General features: G+C 39.9%; 1 protein-coding gene across 21 annotated transcripts in view; it reads left to right on the top strand.

Annotated features, from left to right (window-relative positions):
* The window catches only part of ncam1a (neural cell adhesion molecule 1a), a 269,226-nt gene extending 241,621 nt beyond the window's left edge, over positions 1–27,605 (top strand). For 13 of the 21 annotated variants that reach the window (XM_039778226.1, XM_039778224.1, XM_039778229.1 and 10 more), the window contains 5 exons: positions 207–387; positions 19,137–19,344; positions 19,838–19,954; positions 21,271–21,723; positions 27,407–27,605. In XM_039778226.1, coding sequence (XP_039634160.1) covers positions 207–387; positions 19,137–19,344; positions 19,838–19,954; positions 21,271–21,723; positions 27,407–27,527 — 1,080 coding nt within the window. In that variant the 3' untranslated portion in view covers positions 27,528–27,605. Of the gene's footprint in view, positions 1–206; positions 388–6,672; positions 8,276–19,136; positions 19,345–19,837; positions 19,955–21,270; positions 21,724–27,406 lie in introns of those variants that run through there. The other 8 variants (XM_039778237.1, XM_039778235.1, XM_039778238.1 and 5 more) reach the window with 2 other exon arrangements.
* Positions 27,606–27,945: the final 340 nt, after the last annotated feature.

Genomic DNA, 27,945 nt, shown 5'->3' with positions numbered 1-27,945 from the left:
CAGAAAGATGTGCTGTAAATGGTGTAGTTTGTGTAGTTATTAAAGATGAATGCATTGCTTGCATCTTCTGCACATTGACCAATTTGAAAATGGGATGATTCTCAAATTATCTGAAATGACCCTTTCCTCTGTGCCTGTACAAAATGACCACAATCTCACTTGGTTACCCAGTTTTGAGTTTTGTCCCCTCTACATTCCTTTCTCAGAAGCATGTATCTGACTGGAAACCAGAGATCCGCCTGCCCTATAACAGTGAGTATGTGATGCTGAACGGCCTGGACTGGAATACAGAGTATGAAGTTCACGTGGTGGCAGAGAATCAGCAGGGCAAGTCGGAGCCTGCCGTCATCTCTTTCAGGACAGCTACAGACCCAACTACCATCCCAGGTACTATTCCCTTTATCCCACCCCAAGCATCCCCACACACCGGCCACAGTGCACCAAGGCTTCCACCGTGACCAGAAAGGCTCTATTATTTGGATACTTGACTTTTACCAGGTGCTTATTCAGAGCTTGCCGGCTGTAGGGTCTGACATGACTCATCTGTCTCTGCCTGTTACATTGGAGATGTGCGCTATTTACTTTACTGACATTATTAGTGCAGTTGGTGGAAATTAGTGGAAATGCATGATGCACAAAACTATGTGAAATGAGCACAAACTGCGAAATGCATACAGTTGCAGACGTGAATAATTAAAAGAATATATATTCCTCCACTTCGAAAGGATTGTATCACAGCAATATGACATTATTATCACATGAAACGTTTACTTAAAGTTAGAAAAGTAAACCCTTATTTTAGATTAAGATTACGTTTAGGGAACTAGTCCATTAGGAATGGCTATGTTTACATCCATACTAATTAAAATAAATAAATAAAGATAAATTATGGCCAGAGTGAGGCATGATTTATTATGTTGGCATTAGAGTCATTGCTGATAGGACTGTAAAATTCTTATTCTTGTTTCAATGCTCTGGAGCAGAGAGCAACTTGGCATTCTTCAATAGTTAACAATTACAGGGTTTATAGACTAAATGACAACGCAATTGAAAAGACTGAACATTAAAATAAGAATCAACTTTATGGGCCAAGAAAGTTTAAGCATGCAAGGAATTTGACTCTGCTTTTCAGTAGCTCCTACTTTCCTTAAAAACCATGCAAAGAGCAAATGTAAAGAAAGATGCACATAGGCATGTAGGTCAACGTAAAGACAACAAGGCTATGTGCTCATGTGTTGTCAGTTAGAGTGCCATGTGTGTATCAAAAGTTGCTGAAAAGTCAAACTTTTGTGTTAGTAACGTGACTTGAAGCTGGTGCATGCAAAGTTTATTTTCCTTTTACTGTACTCTCTCTTTCTACTGTTAATGCCAAACTCCTGCTTATTTCCAGTTATGTCTCCTCCACCTAATCCTTTACTCTTGGAGAAGTACATTTGTTCATGCATGTAGCACCTTATTGTCATTTTAAAACATTGTGCTCACTTCACAAAATTTAAGATTCCAGGCTGCACAATAACTATTGGATCCATATGACGAGGCATACGCTCGCTGTATTTTATTTCTCTTTCTTGATGCTCTGCTGCTACAGATAAAACTCAGCATCATGGTACTCTGCTCCCTTAGTCCTCAGTAGCTTCTATAAGGCAGCTGTTACTGCTCAAGTTCAGTGAGGAATGAAGTGGGACCAGATATCAGTCAGACCCAGAGCACTTTGTCCAGTTGGTACCAAATACTTGTCTAACCAGGTGGTCACGGTCAGCCTTTGCTCTGTTGTTGTGTGTATGATGCACATTTTAACTTGGGCTGCCTCCCCATTGCACTATACCTGAGCCATAAAACAGGTTGAACTTATCAAAATATTTTTCTTCTACTGAAAAACAACCCTGTCAGGTTTTCTTTCTCACTGCATCATCCTCTCTTTCCTACATCCTCCCCTTCAGTCTGAGGGTTTCTTTTATTCCCTCACAAAAGAGATCTTGAAGGTCTCAACCATTTTTCCTTTCAACTGTCAAGTGAACATCGAGGAATCTTATAAAACATGACATCAAAATTACAGACTAAATTTCAGGCAAATTATTGGTCTTTAGAATGACAGATTTATGAGAGCTGAGACATATTTATGTGAAAGTAAAAGGAATAATTATGGATTACCATTGGGAATGCAAATTGTTTACCATTTCATCTTGCCTTCATGCAATGTTATGCCCCATATTATACTAGATACAACATATTGTTGTTATATTAGTATACCAACTTAAAGACCACGATGGAACTGTGGAGACTTGAATATGTTAGAAAAGACGCAAATTTCTCCACCCCATTCAACCACATAGGTCATTTGTTTCCGTACTGGTGACAGCAGATCAACACGTCCTCATACCTAAACATTATGGTCACAGTTTTAAACATATGTTTAATGTTCCGACACGTCACAGTTTGGTTAAGTTTAGGCAACAAAACTACTTGGTTAGGTTTAGGAAAAGTTTGCGGTTTGGGTTTAAAGCTATAGTGCGTACATTCTGTCTGCCCCATGAGGTATTCTAAGTAATGACAACAACGCTGTTGGCGTGTCCACATGATACAAGCCTTCCGTGATCGCGGAACATGATGTAACTATGGTACGTACTTAACTTGGATAAGTTAAAATAAGTGACTTTTGGTTATACAGGGAACATGAACAGAGGCCTCCTGGGTCAAAGTCCTGTGTTTGTTTGACCCATCCATCCATCCCGACTTCCACCCTATGCGGACACACTTTTTCTTTTTTTGCAGGGTGGTAGGGGAAGACTCATGAATATTCATTTGGGAACTCATCCCTTATTGGCTCGCCCTGACATTCTTACCCTAACCATAACCAATCCAACTCCTCTTGCCTAAACCTAACCAACCCAACCAGAGCAGGCCACGAGTACTACCCATTCAGGGATGAGTTCCCTTATGAATATTCATGAGTCTTCCCCTACCACCCTGCAAAAGAAACAAATAGGCTATGCGGACTCTGTCGCTCTTTATACTACGTTGCCTGACTTCCTCCTTTGCTCTGTCATAATTACTGTGGCCACTAGAGGTCACCGCCATAATAAATGTAAATATAGGTTGTAATGAGCTGCTTGTACAAACAACCTACGGGGTAATTTTTTTTTTCTGCAGGGGGTGGACAGATTAAAACAAACACATTTCAAAATGGCTCACAAGTTTCAATACTTAGTGTAATAAATGTGTATGTTTCCAGCACACAGGTCCCTTTGTGAAGAACAAAAAATAAACTGCAATTACAGTAACTCAAATAAAGACAGAATATTAACCTGGTTAAAAAAAAACTTACAATACATTCTTAATATTCTAATGATGCCCCTAAATCCCCAAACTAATCCACAGTTGGAAATGATCCACAACCGATGCAATAATTACACCTATTCAAATATTTGTTTAACACTACAGTGCCCAGCTGTTTCAGAAAATATGTGAACCTTTTTTTTTTACTCATTGACATGAGTTTTTTTTCTCTCAGTGTAGACAGGCCAAGGAATAGAATAGAATACAATACACTTTATTGTCCCTAAGGGTATTTTGTCTTGGGTATAGTGCTACAATCTGTTGCTTCACAACACAAACATGTAACAGAAAAAAAACATGTTAAAGTCAACATAAAAACATAAACATAAGATCAACAAAACATATAAAACATATATAAAAGAAGGACACGTATGACTACACAGATAATACGACATAGCACGAGCCCAGGTCGCTGCAGAGCCGCGCCCCCGGAAATGATAGGGCATCTTCTCCCACTGGCTTCCCTCCAGTGAACATTGACGACTGTGTTTAATGGAGCAGTCAGAAAGACCGCTGCCAGGGATTGAGCCTAGTTCCCTCTACAGTGGTGGGCCAAAGCGTTGTCCCAAACAAAAATAAAACAAAAAAATGTACAATACATTCCCTAAATCCCCTCCCTGTTAAGTTTCAGAACATTTAAAAGTGATCATTTTTCTTATCTATTTAAATTATGACAAGAAATACATTAAGGGGTACTTCATCTTGCCTCCCTCATCTTTTTTCCACATTCTCTCTTCAGGGTCCAGAGCTGACCTGTGTGTGGCCTAGTTAAGTGGGGATGCAGCCCTAACAGTCTTTGCATGGTGCCATTTGGCAAACTTGATTAATCTTGTCTGTTCTTTACTGGAGACCCTTAAATTCAATGGCTGCCAGTGCATGGCACATAAAGAAAGCAGTTATTTTCTGTTTCATGCGCTTTCTTGGCAACAGCCATATAGCAGTGGGAGGTTTGGATCAGTTATAATACTACCAGAGCAGTAGTTCACATGGGCCTCATCCAAGTCGGTACCCCTTTTTAATTCCCATAATTACTTTCATTTTCTGTTTTTTTTTTTGGGGGGGGGGGTGTCTAGTCTAACTTTGAAGTTGCTGCTGTTTTTTCTTCACTTCAAGACATGTGGGGAATTGCTGAGGTTTATTTTTAGCTACTACATCTGTATTTAATTGCAGTAGGTTCAGTGCTGTTCTCTGTAGTGTTGGCTTGAAACGGCTGCATTTTTTAAGTAAAGTATGTACTGACTCTATGCGTTAATTTGGCAGGGTGAGGCAAATTGCGAATGCAGGGTTGATCCGAGGTTCATTTTCAATCTGTTTAAATTTGTTTTTGCTTTTCATTTTTCAAACACATGCTCAGAAAGCATTTACACACACACAAAATGCCACAACACCTATCTACCAAAGCGAATGTATTTTAAAATGAAGGTGTAAGGATGCCTCTTCTTTACAAAAGAAAAAAGACCTGTTCAATCTGTTTCAAAAGCCTTTCTATAATTTGGCTTGTGTAGTCTCTGTTCTCTGCAGGTACAGCTGGGCAGCATTTTTAATCTGGTTGAAATGCTGCCCAGCTGTGGAAAGATAATACATCATTATAATTCACATGCCAAAACGTGTCACTACTACAAAAATTTGGCACAGAAGTGGCAGGTGTTGACAACTGATTCATCCAAATCTCCCCAGCTAAGGCTGACATTGGAGTTAAACTACAAGAAAAAACAGCTATTAACTTTTGCAGTGTTGATAACATGAGATTGCCCATTCATCCATGTCATAGACCTGACCTTCATAACCAGCTTCTGTTTTGGATGTGTGGTTTTGCATGGGCCATTCTCCCTGCCATGACCAGTGGTGTAATGGTAGCTGAAGAAGTGGCTCTACTGTGAACTTCGCCCCGCCCTCTCCTTCCTACCTGTGTGCACATTCACACCAACTATCTGTCTGGTGAAGTACTCGGCTGCAGTAGTAGACTTATTTGTGCTTTTAGTACTTAAAAAAACAGGTGTCCAAATAATGGTTTTATATTTGTTAAACACAAAAGAGCTGCCACATTTGTCTAACAACACTATATATTTTTTTTTGACCCGATGATCACTGCTACACCCGTCATATGTGTATATATCTTTTGGGAGATGATGTGCTTTTTCCAACATTGTCTCCGGGAGCATTGATATTCCACTGATTGCAACAGCAAATATGTTTTGATGGAAGCAAAAACGCCGCCTGGATTACAGTTTGATCAGCATAATGAGAAAATGTTCTCGAATGAATGAATTAATCTGCAATGTTGCAAAATGGTTATTAGAACACAAAATGCAGCAAATGTATCAACATAGTTATGTTGTCAGTAATAGGTGAGTATTCCCTGCTACATTTTCACAAATCAATTAAATCTGATTAAAAGCCATATCTCATAATTACTAGAGTTTTGTCCGTGTGATGCTGTTGCTTTTGCACAGCAAGTCAGGAACTGATGCGTCAGCAGCAAACCAATCCAGCATCATTGTTCTACTGGCTTATAAGGGAGCTGCTTATTGGATGTTCAAATTTTTTTTTTTCTCAGTCAGTATAAGTAAGACACACTCGCACAAATATCTAGAGGCCGTACTGTGTCAATAATTTCTCCATTAATGACCCGATGGGTGAATTAATGATGTTTTTGGATAAGTCGTAAGTACTTGCATTTACCTTATATGTTACACCACTGGCCATTACAAATGAGAGATAATAGCCTGACTCCTGCGGATGTGTTCTCACATCCAGGATGCCGTCTATGTTATCCTAAACTCTGCCACTGATCTGCACCATGACGGATTCATGTAAAAAAACAACATGTCTTCCTTGTTTAAACTGAACCTTAAAGCAGAGAGGTTGGACTGTAGTGTCTTTGAAACGTCTTCCTTTCTGTTGTCATTCCCCATTCCCTTCACTCGTGTGACCTTCCATCCATGCATGCCGTGTGCCATGTGTCATTTTGCCGTGCTGCTAACATGCTATGACTTCTTTTTTACTTTGATCCTCTAACTTAGACTTCCCTTTTTTTATTCCTCAATTCAGTTGTATTTCTGTATTTCTGACCTTAATTTTTCTATCTCTCTCCCTCTTTTTCCCTCCTGCTTCCCTTTTCTCCGTGTCCTCTTCCTGTCTTCATGTGTGATCTTCTTGGGCACCTATGGACCATGACATTGCCATACACACAAATTTCTCTCTCTCTCTGTGTTTGTGCTTTTATTATGTTTGCTTTTTCTTCTTGTCACTTGTGCTATGATTATCACTCAAAATACTCTAATGTGGACATCGGACTATATATAATTGTCTTCTGTGGTTGGTCAACAACCTCAGCTACCCTCGGTTGCCAATGTGTGACCAACAGTCTGGCAGCACTTCTGCTGTCCGTGCTGACTGCGCTCTGGCTCTCATAAACTGATTTTGTTCAAGGAGAAAGAGGAAAGTCTGAGCCTTTTGAAATCTTTGGGCCCAGACTCCTTTTTGCTTTCTATGCCTTTTGACCCTTGTGCAGCCACACACAAGTTTGAAAAAAGAAAAAAAAAAAAAAAGATGGAAGAGTCAAGACATTGGTTTCATAACGTTATTACAGGGTGCTCAGTACTTGCATCATTCTCAAATTTGGGGGGGGATTTAGATTCTGTTAATATTTTTTTGTTTTCATCTGTTTAATGTTGTATATGAATATATTGAGAAAGGGAAACATTTTAGAGGGTTTTGTCAACGATCCAACTTGGACTCGGGTGCTTTATTGAGATACGGTGAAGACAAAGTGTTGCCGCTTTGTCTTAGATATGATTAGTAACACATTCATAATGCCTTAATGTGATCTTAAGAAAGGGTGATACAATACAATAATTACCTTACACTGTTTTGATTATGTGTCTACAATGTGCTAACCAGAAATGGCAATTGTAAAGAGACTTTTATTTTGGAACTTATTGCCTATTAAACAGACACATCTTTCCACTGTTATGTCACAAAAGACATAAAAGCATGAACACTGCATGAAGGCTGACACAAGGCATGATCCAGTATTCATTGATGTGCTATATTCAGCTGCTTTGAAGCTTCCCAGTCAAGCATTATGAATGTGTTAACCAGGTGAAGAGTACACATGCTGTGCCTAATTTCTGTTTTTTTTGGATACAAGCTTGAAATGTCCTGCTGTACAAAATGATGAGGGAAAGATAACAATTGCAGAAAAATTGGATATTGGTTATGGTCAGAGTACTCATTTTTTTTTAAAGACACTTTATTAATTTCCAACATTATAATATGCTCACTTTCAAATCCATTATTATGTGACCGCCTTGTCAGGAGAGGACAGAAGGTTGTTGCAGAAAAACTAATCATGTTTTGTGAAAAAAGTGTACATACTCTTTTCAAACTGACCTTCAAGAAATACGAGAGATCAGCTGTTAGTTTTGTTTTGGGTTTTTTTGACGGTTCATGTTCTCTTTTTACCTGACAGCAGAGAAAAGAAAAAATACATGCGTGCAAAAGCTGTTCAACACTAAAAATTTCATTTTCAATAATGTGAAATTATTCTATTCTCTTGAGACATTTTTGTAAGTACATATCAGTGTATTTCCATGTAACCATTGTAGGGTTGAAATAAATTGTTTCTTTTTTCTTTCATGAAAGAAATGGCTTTCTGAAACTTTAGCGACTAAACATGCTAAGATGTGTGACACAGTCCTGATTTATGCTGACTGTTTAAGGCCTGGATTGTCAAGCTGATTTTAGCCCTTTTTTCCCCTCTGGAGCTTTAACAAAATGTCTGTATTCTGCATTCAGTGTTGCATTACACCACACACGACTGTTAAACCCAGATGTTAAAAGATTAGTAGGCTGGCTATAGCCTAATCGAAGAAGATACAGTATGCATTTGAACAAATAAATGAACAAATGGTAAACAGTGTATACCATATAGAGGCTTTGCAATTATACATGACTCATTTTTGAAAAACTAGAAACTTTAATTTCACCCTCAGCTTCTGTTACAACAATACTGAAGTTTGACAAAGACACAACAATGCTCATTAAAATGTGCAGTTTTACTGTATTGGGGGGTCGAAAACCAGTCATTATCTTATGTTAGGGTTTGGGTTCATCCCTCTCTCTCTCTCTCTCTCTCTCTCTCTCTCTCTCTCTCTCTCTATCTATCTATCTATCTATCTATCTATCTATCTATCTCTATCTATCGACCTGACTGCAGTTCATCGTCGTAACCGACTTCAGTGGGCAAATGCACATTCAATGGCGTCTGGCACTTAGAGAGGTGTTCCCTTCACAGATAAACACTAACTCTAACTATAACACCAGATACTGACTGGTTTTCAACAACAGAAAGAAGCAGAGCAATTGACATCAATTGAAATAGGCAGTTTCAGGGACACCCCCAGACACCCCCAATACAGTAAAACTGCACATTTTAGAGTGGCCTTTTATTGTGTCCAGCCTAAGGCACACCTGTGCAATAACCCTGCTGTCTAATCAGCATCTTGATATGCCACACCTGTGAGGTGGATGGATTTTCTCAGCAAAGGAGAAGTGGTCACTAACACAGATTTAGACCGATTTGTGAACAATATTTGAGAGAAATAAGCCTTTTGTGTACGTAGAAAAAGTCTTAGACCTTTGAGTTCAGCTCATGAAAAATGGGGACAAAAACAAAAGTGTTGCGTTTAAAATTTGGTTCAGTATATATATTATAAACTCACTTTTAGCTTATAATATAGGCAAAAAATACTGCTGTCAACAAAGAAAGAAACCAACTGTGCAAATATACAGCTTCTGTTACTGTCAAGTTGTCTCATTTCATGGCAGTATGATCTCTATTTCAAAACTATCCAGCAGCCTAGTATAGCACAAAAAGAGATATTCATTTTTATGCAACTATAAGAAATGCTTTGGTAAGGGTTACTGAGGGATTGTGGTTTGGGTTTTAAAAAAGTACTTCTTTACTTTAAGGTTAGGGAAGCTTCGTCATGGTTAAAAGAACAATTAGGAAAGATCATTGGAGACTAGCATCACCTACAGCCATGATCGACAACAGTTCAATGTCTGAGCATTAATAAAGCATTGATACATATTCAGTAATCAGACAGATGTGAATTTGTCTTGGTAATGAAAACATTGTGGCAAGGTTGCATTATTGTAACCAGAAAATACTTTTTCTTTCAAGGCTATAGTTAAAATGTGTAAGTAACTCCAAATAATAGACTGCAAATTGTTTCCTATTTTCATGAGGAGTGGTATATGGGGGAACTTGGAAGTATCCATGACTTTTTTTGTTCGCATTTTGCCTTCTGCTCTTTTCTTGTACTTCAGCGTGGTGTTAAAAAAACAAACAAAAAAACAACATATTTTTCAAAAAGAGAATACTTTTGTTGTCAATTGCCTATCAAAGATGTTCTCATTGGGTTTTAAGTGCTTTAACACCAAGCATGCCACTTACTCGACTCCCCATTTGAAAAACAGAATCTCAAGGTTCCATTTGAGACAGCCTGTCGCAAAGAGCACTTCAAATCCAAATAAGCAAATGTCAAATGTTTTTCTATCTGATTTGTGACTTTTTGAAGGGGGCTTTTGGAGGGAATGCCAAGGTGAATGTAGCTCAAGAGGCTCTCTGCCTCCTTTTGGATGAAGAAGCACCATAAAACTTGCTTCCTTGCTTGCTTCAACCTTATACGCCTGAAGGCAGAATAACGTTGATATGTGGTAAAGCCCTGAACCCCAATGGGAATTAGAAGACAGATGAAGAATTATGTTGGCAGAAAGTAATAAATACCTGTAGATCTTGTTTTTTTTTTCTTCTTCCTTTTGGTAGTTTCTTTTGGGCATTTCACCCTGGCTCATCTCTTCTGGTCTTCCTTCCTCAGTTGGGATCTAAAACAAGACTTGTATTCCTTCAGTTCATTATCCCTGACACTGCCGTTTCATCTCAACTAAGTTCTGTCACAAGGATAATAAGAGCTTACGAAAACCCTCAGGGTGTCGGTGTTCTTTGTCACTTGTTGGTCCCTGCTGTTGTTCATCAGTACCTACTGAGTAATGATAGTGCTGATCAGTGCTGAGTGATTTTCATTTTTGCTAATAAGGACCTCCATCTAAAGTGTGTGCATCAGTCTCACATGCATTGCATATCAACAGAATATTTCTCTTCGGTGAAGCAAACGGTGCAGTCGCCCGCTGCATACAGACTGTACAGCCAGAGCGGCTGTTATCGTTCAGGAGTCACTGTCTTGGCATAGAAAACTATTTCCTCCAGTTTAATAATCATAGTAATAATAATAATAATACATTGTATTTAAAGGCGCCTTTCTCGGCACTCAAGGACACCGTGCAGGGATACATAAGACATTAAAAGCAGCAAAAAAAATAAAAAATACAACAATAAAAACAACAGAAAGAGGCAGAGCAATTGACACCAATTGGAATAGGCAGTTTTAAACAGTTTTGTTTTGAGTTGCAATTTGAAATGGGGGAATGAATCGATGTTTCTAAATTGGGGTGGTAATGAATTCCAGAGACGGGGAGCAGAGCGGCTGGATGCTCCGCTCCCCATGGTGATGAGACGGGTGGAGGGGACAGACAGGTGTATATGGAGGAAGAGGATCTGAGGGAGCGTGAGGGAGTGGCACCCTGGAGGAGATCAAGTTTGTCAGCTTGACTGGGTTAATGGGGTGTTTATATGGATAGAAGTTTTAAATCAAATCAGCAGATTTGCATAGTGAATGAAATGAAGCAAGTTCTTTTCGTTCTGTAATCTAGGAATGTTCCTCCACTGTTTCTCATGACTTTTATCTTCTTGTCATTTTCCACAATTTAGTTTTTTTTATTCACAGAGGACCATGTTGTTGTTTTGGTTCTGTAATCTGATGGAAATATATGTACATATTCTAAATCTGATTGAAATTTTGTATACAGCAAACCTAAAACAATCAAATCGCCTACAGTAGTCATCTCTGTAACCAATATCACTCTGTATTAAATTAGATATATTATAAAAGTTACATTTTTCCGAATGCTTCCTCCCTGCTTAAAAATGAGTCAGCAATTCATTTTTTTTTTCAAGTCACTGTACACATCAGTTTGTGGTGCCAGTTGCCTCACTAGTAACTGAACTCTGAAATCCTCATTTAAATGCTGATAATCCCATCCAGCCACACACATGAAGAGATTTCAAAGATCTTAATCAGTCAGAGAGGGAGTCAGTTGTCAGCAGCACTCTGCTTCCTTGCACCCAAGAAAACAGACTCTGAAGCTCATGTTATTTTATAGGTGGTGCAGTGCCACACTGTGGCAGAGCGCTGATGGAGGAGTTATTGGAAATAAGGTCCATGCAATACCCAAATAAAGAAGATTAACAGATTAAAAAATATAACCAAGGCACAAAAGGAAAACAATAAGATATACAGTTGTAAAAACCATGAAATAAATAGTTGGGATTGATTTAAATATTTCTGCTAACTAGAATATGGATTGCAACATACATTATTAAGACATATGGGGTTATTTACAGTTTACACTCGTGGTTCCTTTTTTTAAATTTTCCAAAATTTAGAAAAAAAAACTTCACCTCACATATAGAATCTGTATTTGCTTCCTCAGAATCAAATTCAAGTCACTATGTGTTTGTTATCTGTAGATTTTTCTCATTGGTCCAGTTAGTACACCAGGTTAAAATGAAACTATTCACTGGTTTGTGGCACTTGTTGAAGATCTCTTCCCTTCTTTAAAGGCTTTATCACTGGCTTTTTAAAGATTACATTTTTGGCATTTGTAGGCCTTTATTTGATAGGACAGCTTAGACTTGAAAAGGGAGAGAGAGGGGGAATGACATGCAGCAAAGGGCCGCAGGTCGGAATTGAAACCGTGGCTGCTACGGCGAGGACCGAGCCTCTGTACATGCGGCGCACACTCTACCTGGTAAGCTACCCTAAACTTGTCAGGGTGGCTCACATTATGAGAGTATGGCAGTCATGTGAGAGTCAGTAAAGATTCATCCCAATTCTATAAGACAAAATTAGGCTATGTTTAGACGGAAACAATCTGAAGAGAAAACGCAAAAGTGGCGTTGCGTTCTCACTTTTTATTCCGCGTTTAGACAATGGTTTTTTGTCAAAGCGTGCATATGGTGACGCAAAAGTTTGTGAAATTCGATGTAGTATGCACACCAGGCGGCTAGGTGGTAGTGTGAAGCACTGCCACACACCACCACCAAGTCCGCTCGCCTGCGTAGAACCTTCCTTCTACTTCTCTCCCTCTCCTCCTCCTCTCTCCCTCTCCTCATCCTCTCTCCCTCTCCTCATCCTCTCTCCCTCTCCTCCTCCTCTCTCCCTCTCCTCTCACTAGTAGCGGGAAACCCAAACATGGCGAAGCGAACAACAAAAGCTGACAATTTTGTCTGGACAGACCAAGAGGTGGAGTTATTGGTCCAAACAACCTTAGATTACAAAACCACAAAGGCACAACAGGGCGTGGACTGGGAGTCCTGCCAGTCAAAATATATAGACAATTTCTTCAGCAGTATCCTGTACCTGGAGGGACGTCATATCAACACGAGAAAGACGCCATCTGTAAAAGTCAGATATCATCAAAGCTGAAAGCCATCCGGACCAAGTATAGGCAGGCTGTGGATACCCAACGGCGGAGTGCCACCGTGAGCAGACCGGAGCAGACTGCGTTTTTACCCTTTAGACGGGAATGCGACAGTGGAGCGTTTTTACTGTAAGATTTCCACTCTGGAGGGTGGTTTCACTTTTTTTGCGTTTTTAAGCCCCAAAAATGGCGTCACCGTCTAAACGAAAGGCACATCTGATAAAATATTTGCAATGCAGAAAGGAAATGGAGAGGCTACTCACATCTACACATGATTAAAACAATTGGCTGGCGAGACAGCTCGAGTGATTTTGGAAAACCAAAGAAATTCGCGGTTTAATTTTGTCTGTCGGTGCACATATCTCGTCATTTCATGTTAGTGAAAACGACATTGAGTTCTCGTATAGTAACCTCATAGACATAATAATGTGACTTGTAGTATATAGTACGCAGTCTGCACAATAGGTGCAGTATAGAACCCAGCATTAGGGCACTGGTTCAGAAGTACTAATGGTGATGCACCTGAAGTATATTATCATTTTATTGTATCTGCACATTCTATATGACTTGTATTTAAGCTTTGGGTAACAATGCACCATCGCTACCAACTACACAACACACCTTTTGAGCGTGATGGCCGTAACCAAGGTGATGCCTCTGACCGTTGAGCGGGGCTGCTGGACGTGTTGGAGAATGCAGAGGCGGGCGGTGATGTCACAGCGGCGGAGGGGTGGTGTTACAGTCTTCCTGTTTTCAGTGAGGGTTGCTTAAAAGTTTGACATGTATGGCCTGTTTTACACCTTGGTCAAATCGTCTTGCCTCTCTCTCTAGATTGCGAACATATTGGTTCCTCTGTGATTCCAACTTTTTCTGTAGATGTGTTAACACAATGTCTGCCCCTCTAAAATCTTGGAACCCATCAGATAAGAAAAAAAAAGCTAAATTGTGGTTAGACAATAGCTGATGGGTTTGGAGATTGTATTTCGAACAATGCGTTCTACCTCTTTTGCTCTCCCCCAGACTGTTTACCTGCATGCATCCAATGGCCGCTTTAACGTAATTGGTCAATACTACTTGGACTACAAACAGAAACCAGAACTCTTCCGATACCAAATTATTGTCCCATTGCCTACAGACTCTGCAATCATATGCAGATATCTGTTTATAGAGATTTGCCCCTCTATAATATGCTGTGCCATTCATTTTGGAGGGATCGGTCTCTGCATTGTACAGATCTATAAAGCCCTCAATGCACGTCAGTCCATAGAGAATTAGAGCTGCAAAGATTAATCGATTAGTCAGTTTGAGTAATCTTTTAAGACAAAAGTAAAAATTCTGTGATTCCAGCTTGTTAAATGTGAATATTTTCTAGTTTCTTCTCTCCTCTGTGACAGTAAACTGAATATCTTTTGAGTTGTGGACAAAAAACGACATTTGAAGACGTCATCTTGGGCTTTTGGGAAACACTGATCCACATTATTCACCATTTTCTGACATTTTATAGACCAAACAACTAATCGATTAATCGAGAAAATTATTAGCAGATTAATCGACTATGAAAATAATTGTTAGGTGCAGCCCTATAGAGAACGATCTGTTGATCTTTCAGCATGTGGTCCCTCTGGTGAAACAAGCATTCCCTCAATGTGTTTCCAGGATGAGCGCTGATAACAAACAAAAAATGTCTTTACCTCTACTTCTAATAATTAATAAATAGTTTCATTAGATTTGACAATGTTATTTAAGGCTGCAGCAATTACCTATTACCTGCAAATATTGTAGACGTGTTGGACATCATTTTATAACAATGTCCCTTAAATTGAGCCTGACATTCAGAAACTGTTGGATTTTATGAGAACTTAAATACATTTCTGTATGTGTAAACATGTTTTAACAACATGAGTTTGTAAAGAAAGAGCTACCACAAGGTCAGGCAGAGTTTCAGAGGTTAAATATAAAAGTCGGTATGGATATTGTGCATTCCCATCAGTAGCTATTTGAATGCACCTTTTGGTGCTATAATGATATGTAAATTAACTGACAATATAAAGATTTTTCATCGATGTACTAGCACACAAGTCCGACAGAATGTATATGCTGGACAGTGGCCAGTTATTGATTTCTCATGAATGTCAGGTTTTTTTAGTGAAATTGAGGCTTGATACATGCAGTCTGATATCAGCAGTCTTCTGGGAAAATGACGCAGTACTGTACCTGACAAGCCTGTAAAGAGAAATGTTTGTGTAGTCCATCCTGACACGAAGATTTGTGCTTTCTCCCTCAGCAAGAGAACTCGGTGAGAAAACCCCCCTCTGCCACTGAATACATGCCATGATTTATTGTGCCTGTTAAAATGCAAATGAAGCAATATGCAGAGGAAAACCAAGCATTGTTTGCAACACTGTAGTCACTTATAAGTACACAGACCCTTGGCATGCTCCTGCTATTTTGATCACAGCCATCAGAGAAAATAAAGGATTGCATACTACAGTGCAGCCAAGGATAGGAAGATAGTGAATTTAAATGAAATGTCTAGATTAGCCATGGGCTGCGCTTTCACTTAAAAGTGTTTCTGTCATACAGTTGCAGTAAACACAAACATAACATGTTTAAGAGGCGTAAAACTAATTGTAATTTGTCATATTGAAAAAGCCTGTGCAGCAGTGGCTGTCTGCAAGGTTTTAAAAAAATACATGAGTGCGCCATTGAAGGCCAAGCTCCTACAGGATTTGTAAAGACGTCTATCCTGAAGTCTGTATTTTAAAACTGAATATGTGTCAACAAGACTGTGTTCAAAGGCCCAGATCATTTTTGGCCATCCTTTGCCCTTATCTGTGTAATAGTTTAATGGTGCGTTCAGGCCGTGCTTGTCAACTTGTGAAGTCTGGAAATGTTGCATGTCAATGGTAAATGTGTCACATAAACTGGACCAATGTAAAAGTAATTGCAGGATGTGAATAATGGAAACCAGGGTTGAACTAAGGGCTCTTCACACATTCACCACCATATGGCTGTTTATATCCTTAGCAAATAGTAGGAGTGTGTAATGAAGTGACATGTCAACTCCTACTGTAAACTTAAGATGGATCAGTCAAGTGTTAAAAGTCAGGTGTAGTTTTATATGATGGAAGGGTTAGCTGGTCGCTCCAAATCACAATTGTTTGGATAAACGTGTATGTTTGTTGTTGAGTAAAGGATGAGTCTTGGAAAAGACTAAAACTGATGAAAATTGATTTCACTGGGTCTTTAGGTATGCTCATTCTACTGTTGGTTGTACACGTAATATTAGAGTGCACAGACAGTGTAACAACCCAACACGTTGTTGCTCCCATCGCGTAAAATACGGATGCTTGGCCATGTGCCTTTGACCCCTTTAGCGTCCTATCTAAACGCGGTTTATTTAAACGCTCTTTCTCTTCTATGATGAGTGTGTCTTTGTGTGATCAATCAGCCGTGTAACAGGGAAGCTCTAAACACCCTTGCACATACATTTAGTTTAGATCAAATTCTGTTGTAGCTGCAGGAAATATATTAATGTGACGGTTTGGCCAATATCTCTGAACAGTAAACAACAAAATGGGCACAGAATTTCAGGGTACACCACTTCTAGTTTTTTAACTGTGCTAATGTCTTTTTTGTTCATTTTTACTAAGCTTTTACAATGTGCTGCAGGCTATGGTGAAGCGGCCATTATACATACTGTACTGTATGAGTTCATACTGTAGGTATTTGCCGTGAGTCTGTTTCCTGCTCCTTATCCCAATCTTCTTCCATCTTACAGATGGTCCTCAAACTGCAGTGCTCACATTCTCCTTAGGCAGTTTAATGAGCTCTCAATACAGACACTGGCAAAAGTGATAGCCACAATTACCTTAAGCAGAGCCTCACTAACCTATGTAAGAGAGACTTTCATTTTAATAAAAAGCCTTAATGTCTCATTGGGTTCTGAAAAGACTGTCTGAAGGGACATTTTTAAAGCCGGCTCTGCATCTGGTTCCACCTTCATGTCCTTTCATGGGACAACATCAAGGTGGCCACTTTGAAAAGCATACCGCGCACCACTACTCAAAGGCTCAAAAGGCGCCATGCAGCACAATGTGGGTAAGTTGAAAAAGATTCAACTTCATGCAAAAGTCGTCTGACGCACAGAGCAACAACCTGTAGACAACCAATCCATTCATTTTGATTCCCTCAAGAAACAGAAATTAGTTACTTTTGACTCCACTCAACTATGTGAAAGTACTTCCAAATTCTCTATATAACTACAATATAACTTAAATGGGCTCTTGGAACATGAATAAGAAAAAGGATGAGTCAAAAAAAACATTGCCAGGCAAACACACTCCTCAAGTGCTGGTACAGTGGCAAAGAGAAGGAATAACCACCCAATCAAAACGGAGTGTGAGATATCCTACTGCATGCTACTACTTCTGGTTTGGTTCTGTGTATTTAACCATGTTTGCCAGGGTCTTTGATTATTTACATTTTGGGGTCCACGCACATCCATTATGCACTGTGAGTCAGTAAGTAAGCACTGTACCACAAATGTTTTTCCTGTTTGAAGTATTGTGGTAAGTAGCTTGTGTTATGTCTCTGTGAAGTGTAAATCTGGCTGCATGTTGTGTGTGTTTTTTGTTCAATCTCTTGTCATCATGAATGGAGAACATGCAAATCATTGAGTGGCAAAAACTTGACTGACGTCATTGAAACATTGCATGTGTTCAGTTTTTTACCATTGCTCTTTTTTTTTTTTTTGCTTTAATGCACTCGCAGGTTGCATGCAAAGATGGGGATTTGGCTACCATTTATTAGTCCAGCCTTGTTCATCAAATGCCACAACGAATGTTGCGAGCTACGAAAGCCATTGATGAAATGCAAAGCTGCAAAGCCTGAGCTGCCTTGGAACTCCAAATCTTGTTTATTCCATCCCGTCTACAAACTGCATGTGCATTTGTTTATGTGGAATAATCGGAGGGAGAAAATAACCTGCATTTGCACTTTGCCCTCAAAATGTGATGACTTCTTGCTTATGTTGAGATAAACAGCCGCTCAGATAGCCCTCTTTAACCTTTACGTCTCCTAAGAAAGTTTTGAAGCAGCCAAAAGAGAAAAATCCATTAAAGCAGTTAGTTTGTTTACACTCTTTGTAGGGGGTATAAGAGTGGGGAGGGGAGGGCTGGCCTATGAACCACATCCCCTATATTATCTTCAAATAAAAATCTGTTATGCTTTTAGTTTTTCTGTGATGTATTTGTTGCAGATAGATTGTAATTACAATGTATGTCTATTCCAGTGGTCTGCCTTTCAAAATTATAGGGTAAGAACATGGATGCTTGCAAGAATGTTTCCCAATAAGCAAGTTAGCATAGAATGGGAAAACTGAAGATGTCACTTTAAAAAAGGACTCATTTGACTATGTTTTTTGGATATTTTGATCCAAGGCCAAGAAAATGAAGAACATAAAAGTCTTTCATTGTCTTTTTTTCATGAAAGGAAGTCACAAAAAAAGTAACTTTTTACACCTCTCTAAAATGAATCAGGGATTTAATGATTTATTTTCAAAACGTTGAGTAATTAAAAGCCAAATGTTTTGCAAGTCATAATTAAAAGCCTCTGGAACATGCCCAAACTGTCTTTACAACTACTGGATGGATTGCCATTAAATGTGGAACAGACATTCATACTTTTCATATCCGAAATAATATTTGGTTTGTATTTAGTATACCTTCATCCAGTTCTTATTAAAGAAATAAATATAGAACTCTATCAGTTTTGTAGATCCCGTTTGTCTTCACATACGGATTTAGATTGTGATCTGTGTTTGTTTTTTTTCTTCTTTGGAAGTTCTGTGATTGTGTGTGCAATTGAACACCTCATGTGTGTCGGCCATAATGTAAATACCAAGTATCTCGAATAAAAGCGGAGATGAGGGTTTTATTTTGTTTCAACATATTAGTTTCCTGGTTCTCTGGTACTCTCTAATAAAATGACACACTCTTGATAATTGGTACCTGAAGAGGTGTATTAAAAGCTTGACTGCATTCCTCATCATCTCTCTCCCTCTCTCTTTCTAACTTTCTTTCTATCCCCTCTCCCTCATGTTAAACCCTTTCCTTTCCTCTCCCCTAACTCCTGTCCTCCCCCTCTTTTTCCTGCCTGTTTTGCTTGTGTATCCCCTCTCCCTGTCGTAGACGCCGTGGATAGTAGCTCAGGCCTGGGCACCGGAGCCATCGTAGGCATCCTCATTGTTGTCTTTTTCCTGCTCTTGTTGGGCGTGGACGTCACCTGCTACTTCCTTAACAAGTGTGGACTCCTCATGTGCATTGCTGTGAACTTCTGTGGGAAGGCCGGGCCAGGTGCTAAGAGCAAGGACATCGAGGAGGGCAAGGCAGCATTTACGTAAGTGAACATCATCTTATGACATTATTATTTTCCATGTGTTGCTTAAAGCTGCAGTAAGCGATACTGCACGAAAACTCAGGAGCAGCACAAATCAATTCACAAACGTAAAGAAGGTTCGGGAGACCTTGATGAATCACACAGGAGCATTGAATGAACACTCAATTGAGGAGACAATTAAGCAGGCAGTACGGTACAACCACAATGTGTTATTGTGCAGTGCCGTCCCAACTCTCTGAAGTTCCTGTCCTCCTGAAGGTGTATTTAACCCTCCTGTTGTCCTCGGGTCAAATTTGACCCGTTTTCAAAAAGTTTCTATAATCATAAATTTGGGTTTCTTTCAATCAAATTGTCAAAAGCATTAACGTGGAGGTTCCCTGCAACACTCTGCACAAGTAAAATAAATGATCAGTTGTCTCCGATGTTTAACAGATTAATTGCAAATAAAGTCAGTGCGATAGCTTGTAAACTGTCTGTTGCCATCTAACAACAGGAAGGATGAGTCCAAGGAGCCCATTGTTGAGGTGAGAACAGAGGAGGAACACATCCCAAACCAAGGAGGAGGGGGTCCCACTGAGCCCAACGAGACCACACCTTTGACAGAACCTGAGTGAGTATGGGAACAGGACCACTTCCCCAGTCCAGGGGGTGTCCCAGACTTAGGCCTATCTGCATGGTATGTTGATAGAGAGGTGAATCAAATCTTTGGGTTAGTCAACAAAACTCTTTTTTTTTTTTTTTTTATGAACATGATGTTGGTCAGGCCCAAACTAGATTCATATATCGCGACACAGTTCCGTTGTAAGCTCAACTATACACATGATCGGCCCTGACATCATCCGAATCCACAGGTGCACATAAATCATCCACCCACCCGAGGGAATTTTTAATTTATTTTTTCCAATTAAGAGACCCGCACCCGCATGGACACTCCACCTCAACTGCTCCCTATGGGATGTATGTAAGTGTGATGATATGGTAACATATTACAATGAGGTAGGCTGGTTTTAAATAAATAAATGTACATACAACGCACACAACGCTTGCAGCTGTTGCATATGACATACCCAGCACTTGACTCGTCATGGCTAAGTACTTCACTAAATCGCTCCCACCCTCAACCGTTCTGCCCTTCCTTTTTTTTAATTCTCCTTTTTAAATATCCTCGTGGGCTTTTCATCTCCATTGCATAGTGCTGCTTAAGACAAAGGAGCCAGCTGCAGTAAGAGTCTAGTCTGCTCATTCGCGCCTGATGAAAAATGAAGCTTAAAATATGTTGTTTACGCATTAATTATAGTTTTCTTCATTATGAAAAATAAAGCTTAAAATGTGTTCGCATTTTAGAGAATGTAATGAATGCTTTCCTCGTTAATGATGTATTATTTCACCCACCCACAACCCGTCCACTATTAATCAAAAATGTTCATTTTTATGACCCCGGCCCACCCAATGCGTGAATTAACATGCTGCTCCAAACTCCCAACAGTATGTTGTGAAAAGGTTTAGGTGACATCCCTGACTATGGATATCCCAAATACAGACCATGAATGATTTAAACCAAATTTTAAATTCTAGAGACCTATTCAGACCAACAACAAACCCTGCTTGTTCCTTTATTGTACAAAGCATATTAGCATCCTGATCCTGAAACTCCTACATTCTTTCTATAGTTTACTGTTGTATTATTTTTAGTTTACCCCTCCACAAATATTTTGTTGCTAACATTTTGATTGTGTAGATTTTTACTTTTCCACTGCAGCACAGTAGCACTCACTCTGCCTTGTTTTTTTTTTCCTGACCTGCACTCTCCCTCTACCCCTTTTATTTCTCTTGGTGTCCTTTTTCTTTCTTTCCCTCACTTTTCTGGTGGCTCCACTCCCCACTCCTCCCTCTCCTCCTCTTGTTTGTCCTGCTCCTCCCCACCAGGCCTGCCGCTGCAGACACCACCTCCACGGTGGTAAACTTGCTCCCCTGCACTGCCACTAACTCAGTTGCTGAGAGCTTTAGCACGGCGCAGAGCAGTCCTGCTAGTGAGAGCATCACGCTAACCACCAGCGCCTCCAGCCCAACCAAAGCCGCCCCTGCCAACTCCTCCCCCAAAAACAGCCCTGCTGCCCAGTCCAGTTCACTTAACGCTAACACCCAACCTGATGTTGGGCCCCTGGTCGACCTGAGCGACACCCCTAAAGTTCCCAGCCCAACACCCCTTGTCTCAGAGCCAGTCAGCCCGCCCTCTACTAATGCAGACGGGCCACAGAGCCAGCGTGACCCAGTCAAAGCCCCTGACAGCACCCAGAATAAGGACTCACAAGTAGACGGCCCGACCAAGGATGCGCCCAATATCCTGTGCACAGGCTCGACCACACCAGCCCAAAATGAGTATGAACACTTCCATACCCCCATTACTCAACTTGTCTCCTCTGCTCTGGTAGCATCCCAATAGCCCAAAAGTGTGCCATTTTTAAAGGAAAAATCCACCCTATAATGCGAACACAGTGGTGTTGGTTTCAAATAATCACATGCACAATTAAGCACCTGTCAGGAACAGTAGGCAACATTTAGGTTTGATCCCACCACAAGTGTTATGATTTTGTACCATAATTTTACTATCCCTGCATTTTAGCTGAGTAAATTAAAATTATTATCTAGCGTCATCTTTTTCAGAAAATTTCCCAAGCTGTCGACTTGATTTTTCACTGTAATTGGTCATAAACAAAACAAAGTTTGATTGAGGTCAAGTAAGGACACTGGAAGAGTTTTGGAGATAGTTTTACCTGCACACAAAAAAAGGGGAGTTACATTTTCAAACAACCTTGTAGCTGAGTTCAAAAGATTTTGCATCTTCGTTACATTGTGAAGGAGTTCAAGTGTGCAAAAAAATGTGACATTAAAAATAGCAGCGAAATGTGTCAGTCTTTCAGAAGATTTTGACAATGTTGCTTCATCACCCGCTGACAATATGTTTGGCTGTAGGCTTGGCACCAGTGTTCGATAATACATGTATATTGTAGGAAAAGATCCAGAGGCAGTTTCCACCAACAACAGCCTCATTATACCTGAATAAAATGCAGCCAGAAATCATGTTGCCGTTTGTAGAGGGAGCACAGCTGTTCCTGTAGATATGAATACGTTTTCAAAAGCTGTATGACCAGCCAGTGATACTGTATTTGTACATACAATCACCTTTTATTGAAAACATTTAACTCTTTTCTAGGGGTAAAATATGTTTGGTGACATTTTAGAATAAACAAATGTGGCTGGTTAAGCAAAATTGTGTACATCAAGCAAAATTATTTGCAACTTAGGTTGATGATTATTGTTGGAACATTTAAGGATGGAATTTTCCTTTTAAGAAGGCCAGATGGTGGCCATGCAGATAAATGGCACATGAATACAATACATTGGGATGCCACCAGTGCATGCCTGTCTTCATTCAACCACCACCTCCACCCTCCACCTGTTTGTTTGCTCACTTAATGGAGTCAGCCTTTCTTCTACCATACAGCTTCTTTATATTTCACCCAAATTATCTATGGGATCATTCAGTTGCTACATGTACTGTACATGAAAGCTGCATTTTGTTTTAGCACACCTTGTTCACGCACCAGGTCTTCCAGCAATGAAAAATCACCAATTGATGCTTCTAAACCCAATGCTACACCATCCAGCAGCAATGTGATCCGTAAGTGGGGAGAAATTAACAACTTCGGCAGACAAAATTAGAGCTCTCTCTGACATTAGCATGTAGCCACATGGAGTTACCAGTGGACTGTACAGGGTATAGCAGCAATTTCTACTGTCATAAATCACCAATAAAGACTTCTCAACCAAAAACTACACAACCGGACATGTTCCAGCAGAAATATGATCCAACATTGGGGAGAAAAAAACATCTGCAACCAAGGCTGCAGGTTTCACTGATGTTAGCATGTAGCACCATGTGGCAGAGTATGTAATGTAAACATTGCAGTAGCGTGCCTGCATGGGGCAGATGGCCATATATTGAAAACCGTCCCGGTATGATGTCATATCAAGCAGAGAATAGTGAAAAACCAGACTGTTCAGAACAGTGTAAAATCTGAAGGAGGAATTTCTTTTACGTACATTTACCTCATTATTTGAAGCTTTGGCCATGTTAAATATGAACATCCGACATTGTAACATTATAGATATGACAAAAAATAGGGAAAAGCATAATAGGTCTCCTCTAACAGAAGCTAAAGGACTGCCAACACAGATGCGGATAATGACGAAATAGGCATACTGTTGAAGTAGTTGCATGACATGGATTGCATCCAAAAACATTATCGATTTGACAGAAAATCGGAAAAGCATAATAGCTTTTCTTTTAATGTTAACAACAACCATATGGCTGCAAAAGATAAAGCTGACAGAGCTTAGTTTGTCTCAGGTGGAGTCTGAGGACCAATAAGCTTTATGTCCTGCTGCATACCAAGAACGAGAAATTCTTGTTCATGCTGTGAAAGATTAGATGCATATCTTTGTGTGGAGAACTCTACAGAAGAAAGCCGTCCCTTTCGGTCATGCAGCGGTGAATTAGCTTGTTCAAGTAAATTCTATACTTGTCACAAAGTGACCTCCAGCAGCACTGCCATTGTTCCTTGTCCTCTTTATTATCAAAATGCCAGTTTTCTGTTTTAAATTCTTGTAGAAAGTCCGTATTTCAGTAGTTCTATGATTTAGAGTTACTGTCCCTAGGAGTTTGCGGATGCTCTTGAATCCTGTGAGGATGATGAGATAGCTACAGTATGGCTGAGGATAGTCTATATCGACAACGTTTCATTTACAGGACTGTTCTGGTGCCACCAGAGGTTCATTTTCGGCCGGATGTCCCTCAACTTCCGCTTTCTTTGTGTTAGCATTCTAATCTCCGGTCTGTTTGAGAAACATACTCCGAGCTAGAACCGACACTCAGATTATGTTACTTTTTTTTTGTATTATGTTAGACATTTTAATTTCAGAGCTCGCCTCCCTACGTGCACATGTTCCACCGAAACAAGTTTATTCCCAATGCTATTTTGCAAAGGCGCCATACCTGCGCTTACGATTGTGATTAGTTTAAAGAAATGCCAATAAACCAGAGTATGTTTTTCTCCCATCCTGAAATGTTGTATGAACTAGCTAGACCTTCCTCCGCAGCGCTGTGGAGGAAGGTTCTGGCAATGTGTGACTAGGCTAGAGGAGGATGGATTACATAGGCTTACTGACAATCACTCCCCTTTCTCTCTTTCCTTCATCTTACACTCTGCTCACTCAGATAGCCAGAGGAAGATGTCAGTGATAAAGTATGGGGAGTTGAGAGCTAGTTGAAAGCAGGGCTCTTGTCAGCTCAACATCACCTTGATATAACTAAACTTGTCATTGGAGGGATTTTCTTCATAACTCGTTGACAGAACTGAAGCACAGCTCTCCCACTGATCTATGTGGCGATCCTTCTTCTGCATCCCAACACTGAAATGTCTTGTCAGGCAATTTTGGGGTTCTTGAGGGACATACTCACCATCAGGACCCATTTTTCTCTCTTGAGTAGAAAAACATCTTTGCAGACTATTTCCACAGGCTACACACGCACGTTTAAAACAACATTTCAAAAGAAGCTTTCAATCAGTTAGTGGTGCTTGGATTGCTCTTGGTTATGTAAGAGCACACTTTAAAGTGTTTCAAGAGAACAATAGCCTGGATTGTTCTAAAACGGTGCTTAAAGTACATTAGTTAGAAGTATCATTTACTTTTGTGCTGTAGTGCCCATTTATTTGAGAGTGACATAGTTGTAGATAGTGCTGCGTGAAAGAGTTTTACATTTTAAAGGTCGACACTGCAGCAAGGTGGTCACAGAAGAAAGGGTTGAAAATGGATTCTCTCAGACTCTGCTTGATGTGCAGTGTTACCACTTGTTGACTAAACCGGTCCATTATACTTTGACATTGTTGTCTTTGTAAAACTACTGTAATCTCATCGTTGAACTAAACTGAACTGAATTAAGTGTGAGAATGAAATGTGTTAAGAAAACTTAAAGGTAACATCAAAATGAAGTCAAGCCATGTTGGCAGATTAAAATGTGCCGAAACACCACAAGGTACAAAGCACAAGAAGTATCCTCCAACTTTAGAATTATTTCAACGGAACATGTCAAGGAAGTGCAGGAGTGCAGATCGATGATGATGATGAGTATGAATTTGGCACAGTGGTTGAATAGACACGTACAAAACTTTGAATAAGCTTAGTTAGTGGTTTTGGTCATGCCCTATTTACTTTAATGCATAAAACCAAATGCCTGGTTGAGCCCACATGGTCCAGTATTTTTCACACGTTTTAACCATAAACTTGACAGATGTCTGTTGCCTGATCACACCTACAAAGAAGTTCTCCAGGAATTTAGGACTTTAACTAACAAGGGGGTAGGGTGAAAGATATCACGCTACCAAAAGTAGAATAAATAAAAGTACTTTTTCCACGCCAAGATGGGTGGCAAGCAGAGTAAACCACACATCCCAGGGGGACCAATAGTGGATATGATGACGGAAAAGGAAAGGGGGAAGAAAGAAATATCGTATTTTATCTGCTTTTATATGTTTAACTGTTTTTAACTGCTCTTTAATGTTTAATGTCTTATACTGCACTGTAACTTTTAATTTTTTTATCGTTTTTATGTAAAGCACTTTGAATTGCCTTGTTGCTGAAATGTGCTATATAAATAAAGCTGCCTTGCCTTGCCTTACCATTGGTTAGTCAGTCTACACCAATGTCAGGTCAAGTGTCTCTAAAACAAACCATGAATATTGGATTGTGGATATTCGTGGCCCCCTGAGGATGAATCCTAATGTTTTGGTGACCCCCCCCCCCTGAGCTTTTCAGCCCCCTGCAGTAAAACTGCAAATTGGCAGAATGGCATTGAATCCTCTTAGTGCATTCATGTTCCCCAGAGGGGAACCATTTCGGACACTGTGAACTTGCCTCTAACACCGCTAACAGCGAAAATCACCAACTCTGCATTCAAGGTATAATATAATCTCACATGCAGATTGCCATGAAATTTGGTGAAAACAAAAATGCTCTTAAAATCGGCTCGTTTTCAAGTACTCCATGTGTTTTATTTTTGCTTAACCCTTGGGGCAGACTTTACATTGTCAGCACCACTCCACAAATAGTAAAATCGTAGTACTGTAGGATGTAAGAGACGTTACAGCCTTTAGGAGATGCTAGTGGAGCTTCAGGCTTGTTTTGTATGGACAACAAGTAACATTAGGGATCGAAGTTTTCAAGATCACATCTAAAGACATTTATGTAAAGGCTGTTTGGATGTATTTATGGATCCTGTATATGGGGCTGTCCCTGGCCCTGACTTTGTAAGGCCAACAGAGAGCATGTATATGTGTCAGCAGGGAAGAGAGGTGTATTGATTTAAATTGTTATTTGAGACCTGGCACAGAGGACAGAAGAAGAGATGACTGTATGTGACACAGCAGTGAAGCACCACGTGTTTTTTTTTCTTTTTTCAAAATGGAAGCTGCAGCAAAACATCACTACAAATGTATTCCAACAAGGGTACAATTGCAAAAAATGTTCGACTTAAGTGAAGTATGGCTGTAAAGTCTCTTTGTCTTGGTTTAGTCCAGACGGCGTGTAATCCTCTTGTGTATTGTAGTTTGTGTTGTAGGTTATGCCCCAGTCTTTCATTCCTTCATGCATTGTGCCTACTGTACCGGCCCTGTCTCATTCCACATCGGCATTCATTGTTCCTCGAAAATAGCTGTGACATCCATGTACTCTTATTTGATGTCTGGCTAGGATAGTGAGCTTGATCCCATTATGTGTGAAATGCATTCAGTTCCAGAAGGGAAAACAAATTCCCTCAAAGCATCTTGCATGTCCCCCTCCCCCCCATCCCTTTTTTCCTCCTTTCTTTGAAAAATGACACAAAAGGCAGCTCAGAGCAGACAGTTTAGCTGTCGGAGTGAGTCTTAATGATTCACTATTAACAGAATCTTCTCTCTTTCTGTCTCTTTCTGGTTCTCTCTCGCTCCTGTGTTTGTCCCCATAGCGGTAAGACTGTGAAGGACGATAAGACCAAAGGCCAAACGGAGCTGAAGAATGCCACAGACGAGGTGAAGACAGTTCCCAACGAGGCTCCCCAGACGAACGGCAATGAAAGTAAAGCGTAATCTCCACACCCAAGAGCAGCTGGAAGAAGATGGTGGTTGTGGTAGGGAGAGTGGTCGGGTGTTAGTTTTTAATGTTAAAAAGGGGTCACAGTCACTGAAACCTCAAAGCATTGTCACAAACCACCCCACCGATTCAGAAAATAACAAAAAGCAACAGAAAAAAAAAAAAAAAAAATGATGGGTCTCTTTCTACAGTGTCTTCTGACCAGGAAAATGTAAAGACCTCATGCACATGCCTTAGTTCTTTTTACGTCAGTTTGTAGTTGATTATTTGTCATGGGAAAAAGCAAAATTCATACTTGTAGTTCACTCTCTCGTATGTAATATTAAATTGATCAACTGTTAAATACGTAAACTATTTTCCTGTAGAGAAACATGGTTGGACTGTAGCTTTACTTCACAGATTACTGCCCTTGTG

This window comes from Perca fluviatilis, chromosome 16, assembly GCF_010015445.1.
Source record: "Perca fluviatilis chromosome 16, GENO_Pfluv_1.0, whole genome shotgun sequence".
In the NCBI taxonomy this organism is placed as follows: domain Eukaryota; kingdom Metazoa; phylum Chordata; class Actinopteri; order Perciformes; family Percidae; genus Perca; species Perca fluviatilis.
Note: the sequence above shows the minus strand (reverse complement) of the source record. Positions and strands in the feature narration are given on the sequence as shown.